The sequence below is a fragment of the Schistocerca gregaria genome, chromosome 3 (assembly GCF_023897955.1).
Source record: "Schistocerca gregaria isolate iqSchGreg1 chromosome 3, iqSchGreg1.2, whole genome shotgun sequence".
Taxonomy (NCBI): Eukaryota; Metazoa; Arthropoda; class Insecta; order Orthoptera; family Acrididae; genus Schistocerca; species Schistocerca gregaria.
The window spans coordinates 373,549,190-373,563,714 of record NC_064922.1 but is presented as its reverse complement, the minus strand read 5'-3'; the positions used below and the strand labels follow the sequence as shown (position 1 = coordinate 373,563,714).

The 14,525-nt window shown below is 40.0% G+C and overlaps 2 protein-coding genes across 2 annotated transcripts in view; one reads left to right on the top strand and one right to left on the bottom strand.

Annotated features, from left to right (window-relative positions):
* The window catches only part of LOC126354026 (COP9 signalosome complex subunit 3), a 102,616-nt gene extending 101,290 nt beyond the window's left edge, over positions 1-1,326 (bottom strand). The window contains exon 1 of the mRNA XM_050003358.1: positions 1,091-1,326. Within this exon, the coding sequence (XP_049859315.1) occupies positions 1,091-1,145 (55 nt within the window). The 5' untranslated portion in view covers positions 1,146-1,326. The remainder of the gene's footprint in view (positions 1-1,090) is intronic.
* A 44-nt stretch (positions 1,327-1,370) lies between these two features.
* The window catches only part of LOC126354027 (ras-related protein M-Ras-like), a 32,359-nt gene continuing 19,204 nt past the window's right edge, over positions 1,371-14,525 (top strand). The window contains exons 1-2 of the mRNA XM_050003359.1: positions 1,371-1,509; positions 2,182-2,420. Of these exons, the coding sequence (XP_049859316.1) occupies positions 2,231-2,420 (190 nt within the window). The 5' untranslated portion in view covers positions 1,371-1,509; positions 2,182-2,230. The remainder of the gene's footprint in view (positions 1,510-2,181; positions 2,421-14,525) is intronic.

Genomic DNA, 14,525 nt, shown 5'->3' with positions numbered 1-14,525 from the left:
GAGCTTCAAATGGCTCTGAGCACTATGGAACTTAACATCTAAGGTCATCAGTCCCCTAGAACTTATAACTACTTAAACCTAACTGACCTAAGAACATCACACACATCCCTGCCTGAGGGAGGAATCGAGCATGCGACCGTAGCAGTCACGCGGTTCCGGACTGAAGCACCTAGAACCGTTTGGCCACTGTGGCTGGCTGATTAACAGGTTAAATATCTAATCTAAGCATGGTCTTCCCTTTCTAAAACCAGCTTGATATTCACCTAAATGAGAAATATTAACATTATTCACTTATTTACTCTGTTACTTGAATTACTTTTTGGAATCATAACACCCCAATGATGTAGTTAACTGAAGATAGCAAGGTAACTTCACTCATTATCCTAGATTATTTAAAAACCAACAGAGACAGTGAAGAAGGAAATTTATATGCATAAGTACTTTCTGCACATTAAAAAAATAACGCAACCAGGATGGAGTTATACAGAATTTTAAACATTGTCACACAGACAGTGAGAATACAAACTATACAGTATTCTTCAGTTGACACCACATCTAGCCTATTGGAAATAACACATAATCGTTAAGAAAATGAGTATCACATATTACGAACAGCATTGTGAATAAGAAATGCAGTTACAACAGGAAATCATACTTATATTTTAAGGATTTTCTTGAGAAATGACTTATACAGTACAGAATAGATAACAGCACTATACATAAGAGGCTGTCCACACATGATGTGCGCACATAATGGTATCAGCTCCGTGAACGGAACCATTATTGAGTTATACTGAAGTAGACAATAAACATCCTGGGTCTCCAGTCCAACGTATGGATGTTTCCTGGGATTGCAGCCCTTACAAATCACGAATCGGCGAAATAAAACAATAACAACAACACAATGCCGTGGTTGTGACACTTACTACCATGAGCTACACGGATAGTGCATTAACTGACACTAATAACAACACAATCCTATATTACAGTCTTTCCAAATTCAGTTCTAAATATAGTTTATCATCATTTGGCTCCATAGTAACTAAGAATTTAAAATTCCTGAGTTAATTACGCTCAAGACGAAACTTACCTTGTGCAGACAGTGTGCGGACATTATTTACAAACTGCTCTAATGCCGAAGCCATAATGTGTTTACTATAAACAGCAGTCAGACACTATTCATCTGAAAAAAAACGCATTCAAGATTGCTTCCAACTTTGCAATAACAGCTCAAAGACAGTAGGTTCAGTGGCTTAACCAATGAACAAAAAAGATGTTATCCTCCCCTTTCCGAAATGTACACAAATTTCCATCTAAGATCGATGTCATTTAACACCTCGATATTTGTTCGATATAGTAATCGACATTATATCGATGTTAGAAAATGTTCAAAGTGCATGTTATCATTTGCCCGACTCGAAACAAAGATAATCTCGGGAGTAGTTGGGCGGTGTTCGTGTAGAATTTGTCACAAGTGTGTTGTGAAAGATGTAATGACATAGAAAATGAGTAAGTAAGCTTTCCATTGTTCTGGGGTGCCGGTATAAGATCGCCGACGCTACTACCGGGCTTTCCAATGTATTTGTGAACATAAATTTCTCAGAACAGTAATGCAATGTACCTTGAAAGGGGGCGGATGCAAAAATATATAGATATATGCAATTATATTAAAGTGAAAACTATAATACACATAGTGTAAATTTAAGACTTCGCGTAGTATGTGAATAGTACGCTACCTGCGTACATTTCTGGCAACTGTTTGGAGGTACGTGCATGTTAACTAGAGAGAGATAAACAAATTTCATTCTTTTCGTTATTTCTTGACAGGCGACCAGCATTTAGGAAACTTGTGTTTTAGAATATGTTAAAAATAGACGACAGTGAAAAAGCCTCTTGGAAATGCCAATGTGTTAGTTACACTTGTTTAAAATAGTATAATAAGTTTATTACTGTTTTATTTCAGTAGCGACTCACGTATAATAAAATTCACTGAACGATTCTGAGAGTACTTCATGTACGTGAGGTCCGTACCATAAAGGATTGGTAGAAGTATGGAAATCTGAGAATCTTTAAGCTGCTAAAATGGCGTAGTCTTCAGGAGAAGATTCAGTTTAGAAAAATACTCAGTTGGTTTTGTTTTTGCCAAACACTACGTGTAATTTTTTTCCCTTATAATTTTAGGTGGAAGGTTCAAATTTACACACACACAATAGGTAGAAGAAGGGCAACCATGTCGTCCCGCCCCCCCAATGAGAACTTGGTCACCTACAAACTGGTGGTGGTGGGGGACGGAGGCGTGGGCAAGAGTGCACTTACGATTCAGTTCTTCCAGAAACTTTTTGTCACTGACTACGACCCAACGATTGAAGATAGCTATATCCAGCACACAGAAGTTGATGGCCAGTGGTGCATTTTAGATGGTACGTAGTGAATTGATTTAGAAATTCTTTTGGATACTGCTTACAAAAAAGTGATGTACTTTTAAGAAAAGAACTTCATATCTAATTCCTATTATGACAACTATTTATTGGAAGTAGTTTCTGGAGATAAGCCATACGGTATTGTTTTGTTTGTTACCTTACACATAAGATTAGGAATGGAAACATAAAAGTTGTTCTGTATAACATGAAATGGCACACTTTCCGCTATGAAAACAAACTGTAAGATAAATTTGGAAAACCTATATTTTCTAATGGATAAGTTTGAGTATTGTGATGCATATTATGTATATTTATCATACAGAAACAACAAAATATGCCACAGAGGTCAACTACATAACTTTTAACCATGGCCCTTAAGAAGGAATGTGTCTGCTTAGTGTCCCTTCTGCATCCCTCGCCCTTTTCCTTTCACCCTTGGAGAAATATAATAAAAAGGGACAGATAGGCTTAGTACAACCCTAAATTAATAAAATGTCATAATCATATTAAGTCATAAAACACACACACACACATCCATCCATCCGCACAGACACAAGCAGACATTTGAAAATGGCCTTTACAAATGTCTGCTTGTGTCTGTGTATGTGCGGATGGATGGATGTGTGTGTGTGTGTGTGTGTGTGTGGGTGCGTGCGCGAGTGTATACCTGTCCTTTTTTTCCTCCTAAGGTAAGTCTTTCTGCTTCCGGGATTGGAATGACTCCTTACCCTCTCCCTTAAAACCCACATCCTCTGGTATTTTCCTCTCCTTCCCTCTTTCCTGATGAAGCAACCGTTGGTTGCGAAAGCTTGAATTTTGTGTGTGTGTGTTTGTGTGTGTGTGTGTGTGTGTGTGTGTGTGTGTGTGTCGACCTGCCAGCACTTTCGTTTGGTAAGTCACATCATCTTTGTTTTTAGATATCTTTTTCCCACGTGGATATATGATAAAGTGCAGTCTCATTTTTTCTCACAGTCAGTTTAACTTTGGGTATCCGAGCATTTAAACCGTCAGACAGATTGTTTCTTCCATGTACATTCTTTTTGCTTATGTTATTTTAAGCAAAAATTATATATACAGCCGTGTGCTGTTTTGTTATCATCATTGCAGTCAGTTTTAAGTGAAAGAAAGAATGCGGTATTTATCTTTTATTACTTAAAATTAGAATACTACTATGGAATCTGAATGGTCCAGTATTTTGCAATCCTACCTGTTCACAGATTAAAACTGTGAGATATACTTCCCCGTGAAGTTACTATCCTCACAGAGCCAGCAGCTGGAGAGGTCTCTGCTGTGCCCCATATAGTAATGAAATGATCAGATGGCATTTATTGGCTAGGAGGTCCCCTTTCGAGTTTGTCCGCTGTATTGCAAGTGTTTTTAGTTGACGCCACTTCGGCGACTTGCATGTCGATGATGGACAGTCAACAACAAGTCTGCTGGGAATCGAACCTGGGCCCCCTTGCATGGTAGGCGGTAACGCAACCTCTCCACTAAGGAAGTGGACGCCCTATATAGTATTGATCACAAATGATTTGTCCATTCATTTGAAGTGCCTTCATTTCCCAATTTAGGTTTCATTTGCAATGAAAATACAAGACTAAAGGTCATAGAAGGGGGGGGGGGGGGGGTGAGGGGGAGAAAATAGGCAGAAAGAGATGAGGTGATGGAAAGATTTTTTTTTTTTTTGTGGGTTTGGGCAGTGAGAATGACGAGGAAAGGCAGATGGACAAAGAGAGCGGGCAGAGGAGATTGGGACATGTACACAATTCCCGTATTTACCAAATGCAAAGCATTTCCGTATTCACTAGTTTTATTGTAAATTCAACAAAAATGCAGTATCTCTTCAGAAATTTTCAACTATTATTCAGAAGACATGCACACATTTGCTGGATGCCTTTATTAGCTAGAATCATGTAATGAGCACAAACAGCAATCTTTCGGTGCACATTTGTTGCAGACAGTTTTCTTACACATATGAGACTTTACAGATGATTTTTATTTCCTGTGCAGTTAGATTTAGAAGGCAATATGTTCGCTTACCTTGTGGGAAGATCTTCAGAAGTGATGCAGGTACCAGTCTTTCTGATTGCTGTGTACTTCTCACAAAGTTCCTCTTCCAGCTGTGGTATGAAGCCCCTGTGCTTTCAACTTTCTCATTTAGAGCATTGCACAACAGCAAGGCATCTATCCCAGCCAAATCCAGCAAGTTTTAAAATGTGCAAACAGGCCAACGTCTGGATGGTGCTTTGAGTATTTGCAAGCCATTTGATTGATCACGTCCACTCTTATTTAGAGCAATTATAAAATGTAACTGTATCTGGCTGATTTTTTAGACCATCCTCAATTTTTGCATAAGGATGCATAGTGCTGAGAATCAGGATATTCCTCTGCTATTTCTCTTACAAACAGTGCGGTGTCATTATTCTTAGGCAATACTGTACTATAAAACACTCTTATTTTGTTCTCTTGACAGACATATTTCCCTGTAAGATCGATTTACAGTGCCAACAATGTGTGTGGCATTTGTTTTCATTGTTTCAGAGAGAACCAAGGAGTTGAAAAAATTTCTTCCATTATTCGAGGAAGTTTACATCACTTTTTTTTCAACAAAGTTGCCAGGATACTTATCACTTGGTCCAGCATCATCTCTTCTAAAATAAGGGAAAGCATTCACAGTACATCTTGAGTCTTTATCTGTTGGCATCCAAAACTTTTGCCCGTATCATTGAAGTTATGAACTGTGTGAAACTGAATAAGGTGGCACAGTGGTTAGCACACTGTACTTGCATCCTGGAGGACGACCGTTCAAACCTGCATCCAGCCATCCTGATTGGGGTTTTCCATGATTTCCCTGAATCGTGCTTCAGGCAAATGCCAGGATGTTTCCTTTGACAGGGCACAGCTGATTTCCTTCCCTAATCCAATAGGACCAGTGGCCTCCCTGTTTGGTTACTTCCACCAGATCAGCCAACCAACCGTGTGTATCTGAAAGGCACTTTGAAGGAAAAAGCCGTTCATCGATTGTTACATATGGACCTGGTGTGTAACTACATTGTGGTTTTGCAAAGAGCTCGTACCAGATATCTGATACCAATGCAAACTTGTCTTCTTTCAATCACTCTGATGTTGTGGATCTAATTTTAAATCTGGGAGAATATGTTATCTCTCTGAATTTGTCATGAACCATTGTCGATTTCACAATTATTTTCCCACTTCAGTGACCATAGTGAGTCCAGTTCTAACCCCTTAGCCGCTATAGCACCAGACATACAATTAGCTATAAAAGCTTCCATCTTTTCAGCTTTGATTGTACAATCATCTGAACCCAACACCTGACATGCTTTGGTCCCAGTGCATTTTATAATATTTGTCAAAATTTTTGTGTTGTCATAAGATGCAAATTACTGTAGCACAACTCATTCATATTTACTTTTGCATGTAAAGAGGGTCAAAAGCACATACTTTGAATGCATTCTGTTGTCAATATCTGCCAGGTGAACTTTCATATATGATTCCCACTTCCCAGGTAATTTCATCTGGAGCTACAATTTCTCTGAAACTAGTAAACTAAACTCCATCCAAAGAGGCCTCAGGAGGCCCAATGGTCCCAACTGGCTGCCTTGTCATCCTCAGCTGGTAGGTGTTACTGGATGTGGCAATGAAGGGACTTAAATATCTTTACCAGAAGGAAACTGAAATAGTGCACGACCTTGGTTATTTCATGTCCAAGGCAGCGTCGACCACACCTATGGCCACAAGTTGACCTAGCCTGTGTGAGCTGTTCCTATAAAAGTCAAAGGTTAAATACCAATAATTATCATTGATACATACAGTGTACTGCAATAATATTAGAATAAAGCATACATCTTTATAAATGTAATGTTAGGTCTGCAAAAACTCAAGAAAGCACCAATGTGTAAAAATAATTATTGCAGTTGAAAAGTGCATCTATGCAGCACATAGACAAATAATTATAAAATAAGCATATAAATGTGTATATATTTTTGTTGTCATTATTCAGTAAATCATCGTATGATGTAACATAACCCTCTGATGGAGAAAGCATTCATTTGCTGAGTGAGGGCTTGGTGACCCTGGGTTCCTGAGCTGGGGACTGGTAATCCCTCTGTTACTGTAAGCTCTGGGCATGCTTCAGCGACCACCGTGTGATGCAGTGGTGGGTTGTTTTGGGGAACAGGGGCCATGGCTTTACCACCTTGACTGTGATGAAGGTACACACCTCTATGACAAACTCTCAACCTCAATGTGTGCTACATGCTGATGAGGTGAATGGCTGTTGAGGTAAAACAGTCTCTAGTGGGCAACCACTGAGGCACCTGTCGCACCCCAGTTGTGTAAGGCTTGTTCAGGTGTGGAGAGCTCTGCATGTGTTGGTGGTTTTATCCCTAGCATCTCGTGGGATCCGTATGGAACAGTCTCATCAAACAACTACTACTGACAGGTCGGGTTTACCGTCAGGTAGTACCTATACCTACTCATCAATGAGAGCTCGGTTGGTCAGTCCTCCCGAAGAGAGCCTCAGAATCATAATACCAGGGCATTAGTGTGGCATAACACTTTCATTTAATCAAGTGAACAGGGAGGACCTTCGAGAAGGTCTCCCCTTTCTATATTCAGAAGACATTGGGAGGTACAGCTGAGTCTCTAAAAAGTATCAAACTACTTTGTAATGGAACACTCCCAGTTGAAACTGCTAATTGAAACTAGGTGACTACCTAGTCAAGGCTGAGTTGCATAATAACCTTAACTTTAGTAAGAGTGTGGTTATCTGCTCCAATATAATGGAGGTGGACCCATGACGTGATGAATGAAAAAATATGAGCATCTCGGAAGTGCAGAACTATGAGGAGAGTCAATGGCAAATTGGAAAATTTGGCAAAATTTATTCTAATGTTTAGCACTTAAGAATTAACTGAACATATTCTTGCAGACTATATCTGCCTTACAGTTTGCCCATTTGTTCCTAACCCAATGTAATGCTTCAAATGTCAAAGATTTGGCCATACAACTGTGGGATGTAATGGGAGGGCTGTGTATGGCAATTGTGGTGGCTCAGCTCACAAATTGGGCAGTTCTTGTACGCTTCCTCTGATATGTGTAAACTGCTCTGGGGATCACCCCATGTGGAGCAGAAAGTGTGAGATTTACAGTGAGGAAAGAAAAATTCATGAGTTGAAAGTCAAGAGACGCATACCATATAGTGAAGCTATAAAAGTTTTCAAAGCTAATTCAACCTCTGGATTTTGCCACTTCTTTTGCATCAGCCCATAAGACTCCAATCTCCAAGTGTGTTGCCTCCACACAAACTCAGACCACAGATTCAAGTTCGAGCACATGCACTTGTTGGTGTACCTTTGGGGGAAACACTCCACTTGAAACAGAAATCATCGGAAGGTGTTGGCAATGGGCCTACCAGCCAAGCCACATACCACAGCCCACCTTCAGAAGCCAACTAAGCCGTCCCCTCAACTTAGGCAACCACGTCTTCATGTAAGTAAAGAAAAACACCCTTCGAAAAGTAGTTCCAAGTCCAAGAAAGTGGTAGTTAAACCTTTGGATCGGTGAGCTCCCTGCCTCTCTGATGGGGACTATGCTCTTGAGAATATGGACTTCAGGAACCAGAAAGCCGAGAACTAGATAACGTTAATCTGACCACCTCACTAAATCACTACCTCCGAGGGAGAAAGACAAGAACAACTTTCGCTACACAATGGCTTCCACAGGGACCTCAATGTTGCAGTGGAAAGTAAATGGATATCTCTCACATTTGGAAGAATTACAGGTCCTGGTCCAGGAGAAACTGTTCTGCATCTGCTTGCAAGAAACCTGTCTCAGTCACAGACACATCTGCATTATGGGGTTACCACCCATACAGAGGCATACTGGAGACAGGGCTAAAGGTGGAGTGACTGTTTTCATGACAGATGTCACTCTCATGTCTCTCTTACCATGACCATACAAGCATTTACTGTGAAAGTTCTAGCACCCTTTAATATCACAGTGTGTTCTTTGTATCTTCCACTTAATGATGCTTTGGACACAGATGCACTGACAGAACTCTTCCTGGCACTCCCATGCCCATTCCTCCTTGTGCACAATGTGCTGTGAGGCTTGGCTATAACTTGCTCCAGGGTTCAGATGATTGAGCAACTCGTCCATTCTGAGAATATCTGCATTCTGAATGTCGATCAAATGACACACTTTTCCACAGCAACAGGGTCTTTTTCAGCCAATGACCTTTGTATTTGTTCTCCAGCTATTGCAGACTCAGTTCAGCACACGCCCCCTTACGGCGTTGCCAAGTAATGGGGTCTTGGTGGACACGCCAGAAAACATGGCCCAGCTTTTAACTGAACACTTCTTTACTGTCACTGTCATCCAGACAAGCTCCAGCTTTTCAGGTGTTCCGTAGGGCTGCGAAGATGAGGAAGCTCAATTTCTTCTCACACAATTAAGAAGTCTACAGCCTTCCATTCTCCATGTGGGAACTGGAATCAGCTTTGTCTGTAGTCAGAGACACTGCTCCAGGACCTGAAGAGATCCATTATGCCATGTTTTGTCATCTGTGCCCTGAAGCGAAAGGACAGCTCTCCTCTTGTTTCAATCAGATCTGGTTTGATCTTGTGGATGCCTGCCATCTCTTATCCAATCATCTCTCAAGGACTGGAGTTTTTGATATTGCATTGGTGGTGCCTTGTCTGACCGCTATGTTCAAGAGAATGGGGTCCCCCAAAGTAATGACCTCAGTGTCACATTGTTTGCCACTGCTATCAATGGCATTTCCTGTGCAGTCAGGAGTCCTGTCAAATGCTGTGTGTTTGTGGATGACTTTGCAATCTTTGACTCTTCCTCTGACTTTATGATGACAAGGCAGCTAATGCTGACTCTTAGGAAGCTGGAAACCGGGGCCAGGACAATTGCTTTTGGTTCTCACCAGAGAAGACTAAATGTGTCAATTGTAACCATGCATGTTGAAGTTTTAACCAACCAGTGCTCACAATGGGGGACAATATTTTATTTTTTCAAGAGACTGCACTTCTTGGGTTTATTATTTGACTCAAAATTAACTCAACTTGACTCCCACACCTGAAAGACCTATGAACAAAGGGCTTCCAGTCATTGAATATTTTGAAATGCCTTAGCAGAAAAACATCGGGAGTTGACAGGGCTCACATTCTGGAGTTTTATAGAGCATTTGTTCAATCACGTTTAGATTATGGCAGCATGGTTTACGGATCAGCCCTTACATCCTACCTCAAATGTTACACACTGTCCACCATAAGGCCATTTGGATATCAACTGGAGCCTTTTGGACCAGTCCAGTTCTCAATCTGTGTGCAGAGGCTGTTAAACCACCACTCTGGATTCGGCAATGTATCCTTTTGGCTTGACAGGCACTGAAAATCTGTCACCTCAGTCGTTGGCATTTAATGCAGTGGTCCAACCCACCTTTGAACAGCTGTTCAGGAATCAGCCCCAAGCGACCAAGACATTTGGGATACGCGCTACAGACTGTCTCAAGGATCTGGATCTATCAGGCATCAAAATACACAGTCAGGGATGAAATACATTGCTGCCTAGCTATCTTCAAGAGGTCCAAAGTTATTTTAAGCTTGACACAGTACAAGAAAACTAGTACTCCAAATTATGTTTTTACAACTTTATTTTCGTTCATTTTAAGTATATACTGCAGTTTCATCATTGTTTATACAGATGGATCTCAGTAAGAGAATTTCCTCGGTTGTTCTGCTGTTTTCCCTGATAGGGTTTTCAAAGTGCATCTTCTGGAAAAAATTACAATGTGGAATTACATAGCATTCTGATGGCACTGAAGAGGATTTACAGACCTCGCCATCAAGGTTTCTTGTCTGTTTTGACTCTCTTAGTACACTGCAAGCACTTCACCAAATGTATCCCACAGACCAGCTGATTCAGCTCATCCATGACACCTTACAGTGGCTCCAACATTGTGGCAAGGATGTGATCTTTTGCTTGGTACCTGGCCACATCAGGATACAGGGAAATATATGGCCAACAAAGCTGTCAAGGATCATGTTGAGATGGTGCAGTCCATCAATGTCCCACCCCATTGTACACCATCGTCTCATTTTCTGACAAACACTTCATGTGTCAGTGGGAGACTGAATGGTTGCACATGACAGAAAACAAAACTGCAGTCACTCAAATCGGCCCCACAGCACGTTGGACTCCATGTCAACCTCACCGCTGGAAGGAGGTTCTGCTTACCAGACTGCATTGGACATACCCCTTTTCGCATGGCTTCCTCCTTTGGTGGGAGGATCCACCACTCTATGAAGTTTGTGGCATGCTACTGTGTTCTGCATATTTTGGCAATGTGTGTCCTATATACTGATATTAGGGCAGCCCTCAGTCTCGATGGAGATCTGCTCACTGTCCTCGTAGCTACTGGTTCCAGTGTTACAAGAGTGGTGAACTTTTGTGAACTGTCAGGCCTTATCCATAAATTAGTGGGGAAGGGAGACAGACTTTAATACATGTTTCAAGCTGATCTCCCTCTACTCCACTTCTGGAGAACTGAAGTGTCATCAGGTAATGACATGAAAGTCGGGCTTGATGTTGTTGACCCCCCCCCCCCCCCCCCCCAAAAAAAAAAAAAAAAAAAAAAAAGTTATACTGTCTGAGATATGGAACTATATCAGCTGCAACAATGGGGTTAGAACTGATCCACTGGCAGTTCTTGGTAAATATGGATTTTTCTCTTTTAAGGTTTCCTCATAAAAAGTAAAATTAAGTGTACCCAGCTGCAATATGTTATCTCACAAAACAGTATAACCATGGCCCTGAGAACATATCTTTTCAACAAACAAAAAGTTTCATTTTAATTAAACATTAACTTTTCTTTTACTTGTTTAAAAGCAATACGTCGAAGCGGCTTAGAATGTTAGCAAGTTGTTCTTGAGTTTGACAGTATTGTGTGTTGAACCAGCCATGATTCAGTTTGTCATTGATGGAACAATACTTCACATCAGTGTGCTTGCTTCTTGACATTTGACGTGGTTTTATCAGTGCTATTGCATTTTTACTATCCATGTCATTTTTGTGTTTTTATTCAGCAATTCTTGTATGAAAGTCTTCAAAACCTCCATTTCCTGATGACACTGAGCTGCAGATATTTACTCTGCTTCAGTAGTCGAAAGTGAAACCACATTAGTTCTTGCAGAACCATGTGATGGAGCATTTTTGTACAGAAATACAGTGGAACTTCAATTTTACATTCTCCAATTTTAGGTTTTGCATGATTCCACACCATAAATTCATAGCCCCTGTGAAAAACCCATAAGATAAATGCTTAAAAATTCCCTGATTTTACATTTCTTCCTAATTAGGTTTACCTTGGTACTAAGTTCTTACTCGATGTCTTGCTTGACTTCATCCAGTTTCCTTCCTATCGACATTTGATGTGACTTATAAGTGGCGCAGAAGACAGATGGTTCGCATCACGAGTGGTGGCGGAGTTAAGGGAATGTTTTAGGCCATTGTGGAGAGGGGAGATGTGAGAGGGGAAATGCTGATGTAATCTGTTATTGATGTTGCCAAACAACTTGCAACATTTAGCTTCATTGTGCAATTATGATACATCTACTGCAGTAGTAATGGAAAAACAAGACAGTCAATGCAAAGTATTCTGGACTAAGACAATATGTGACAGAGGGCTCCAGCCATCATCTTTTCTTGTGCTACTTATAACTCAGTCTCATCTTTTAGTGTGTGTTTCCAGTGTATTGTATTCACAACAATATCAGTCATCAACCTTTTAAATTCAAACACTGAGTCTCCTCGGTCATGTTGAGGAAACATCACCCATTTTTGGCAAGTGAACTCTTATTGGCTGATGACTTGTTAAGTCAAGTAATAACCAGTCCAGCCACCACACCATACTAATGCATTAAAATGAGGTTGCCTACTGGATGTGTGGAGAGGGGGACTGGCTCTTCAGCACTGAGAGTGCTGGTAGGTGTTAAAGCATTTTGTAGGAAGTGCTGAAAATATACTTTTAGTACAGATGATGTGCTATGACAGTGATTTCACATGGAAATAGAACTCTTGTGTTTAAATTTGATATGATAAATTTGCAACTACATAAATTACTCATGTATATACTTTGCAGCACACTCGCCACACACTGTAGACCGTAAAGAGTGGCAACAGTTATAGAGGCCATGAAGTGAAACTGTAGCGCCTGAGCTTTCTTTCAAATTTACATTTTACACATGCACAGAAATTCACTGACCTGACTTCTAATAAGCTTGTAACATCAACTGAGGAAGTAAATTTGTTTTTTTCAATTCACTGTTTCTCTCGTCAAGCCTTAAATAATAACGGTGGTGAGCGTATGAAGTGCGGCTCTTAAGAAAAGCATTAAACAGTAACAGCAATGGTGACAAAGTATGCCATTAAGCAAATGTCTGTATTTATGCTTATGGTTTAACCACCTAGCTGCTGAGATGGTTTTGGTGTAATTCAACATGTTCATAAATTTTTGCTTTTTTTCTGGGTGAGCAAAAATGCTTTATTTGTATGTGCAATTTGTGGTCTGTGTGATTTGTATTACTTGTTGATCTGCTTTCATATTTCACTGTATTTGCTAAGTCCAGTCTGTTTTAAAAGTTAGATACTGCGACTGCCTCTCACTTCACTGTATGGGAAGTGTGACTTTGCTGCATTGACCCCCCCCCCCCCCCTCCCCCTTTTTTTAACTTTCTCCTTGTGGTGAAACTAACAATGTTACATTTTTTTTTTTTTTTCAATTCTGTACCTGTTCACCGCTTCTAGTATATTTTTTCTTAATAATGTAGATATCTTCTTTTATTCTCTTGATTTCAAGTCAAGATGTGTTACTGGTTCTTCATCAATTGTAATGTCAAAATTTTTCTTCTATTTTGCAGTAGATGTTTCATTCGACAGATGTCTTCTCCATACAGAATCCCCTTGTCAACATCTACAGCAAGATACATTTTCCTCACAGTATGTGATTTGTAAACATGTTGTTTGGATTTAAGTTGAATGAATTTTTAATTCTTAAGAAACTTGTGCAGTATCTTATTGCACTGCAAAGGAGCTTGTTTCAGTCCATACAGTGCCTTTTTGAAGAGGCAAATTTTCCAAGGTGCTTTGTATCTCTCCGGAACTTCCATGACAACTTGTTCTTTCATGTTACCATTAGGAAAGGCTGTTTTGACATCAAATGTCAATTATGAAATATTCTTGTGCAGCAAGTGCAAATAAGAATCTCAGAGAATTAGTTTGTAAAACAGAACTAAAAAATCTTCAAAATCCAGTTTTGTTTGATCCTGTTGCCATCCTCTTGCAACTAACCTATAGTCCTTGAAATGAGTGATTGGTATTAACAGTCCAGGTGGGCAGTGGCAATGTCGCCGAACATGGTTTAAGGCACCCCATGCTCGGTCCCTACTTGTACATGTTCTCTAGCAGCAGGAACAAATGCATCGATATCATGCAGGTCATATTTGTATGTGTGACCTTATTTGTGGTTGATACCTGTAATATAAAATCTCTATATCTAGTATGCCGAAATATCATAGAGATGTTTGTCAAACTTCTCTATACGAAGGAAAAATATTTTCTCAATTCGTTGAACATTCAGAGTTTTTGTTTCCTTTGTTAAATACCAGGGGTATTAATTGATTCTACAATGAGCAACGGAATAATTTATCATTATTTTAACTGTTATAATCTGAAGATGGTGCTCACAATATGCTTATTCCTCGCCTTCTTATGTGTTGTAATTACGCTAATGGAAAAACACGACTCTCATTACTGTCAGGATCTGGGTTAAAATAATTATTTTCAGCCCTGCTCAATCAATCACTGCTCCCTCCCAGTTGTGTAATTAAATTTTCTATGCATACTTCCACAATGCCTTTGTTTTTGGCTGCCTCTTTGATAACACTTGCAGTACTGTTCAGTTTTTGTCCATGTTTCATTTGACGGTTGATTGATAGCTGCTACAAGATTTTCAGCTTAAGAGATCATGAATGTTTTATTGTTTGCAGCAATGTAATTGTTTTACTTGCGCACGTA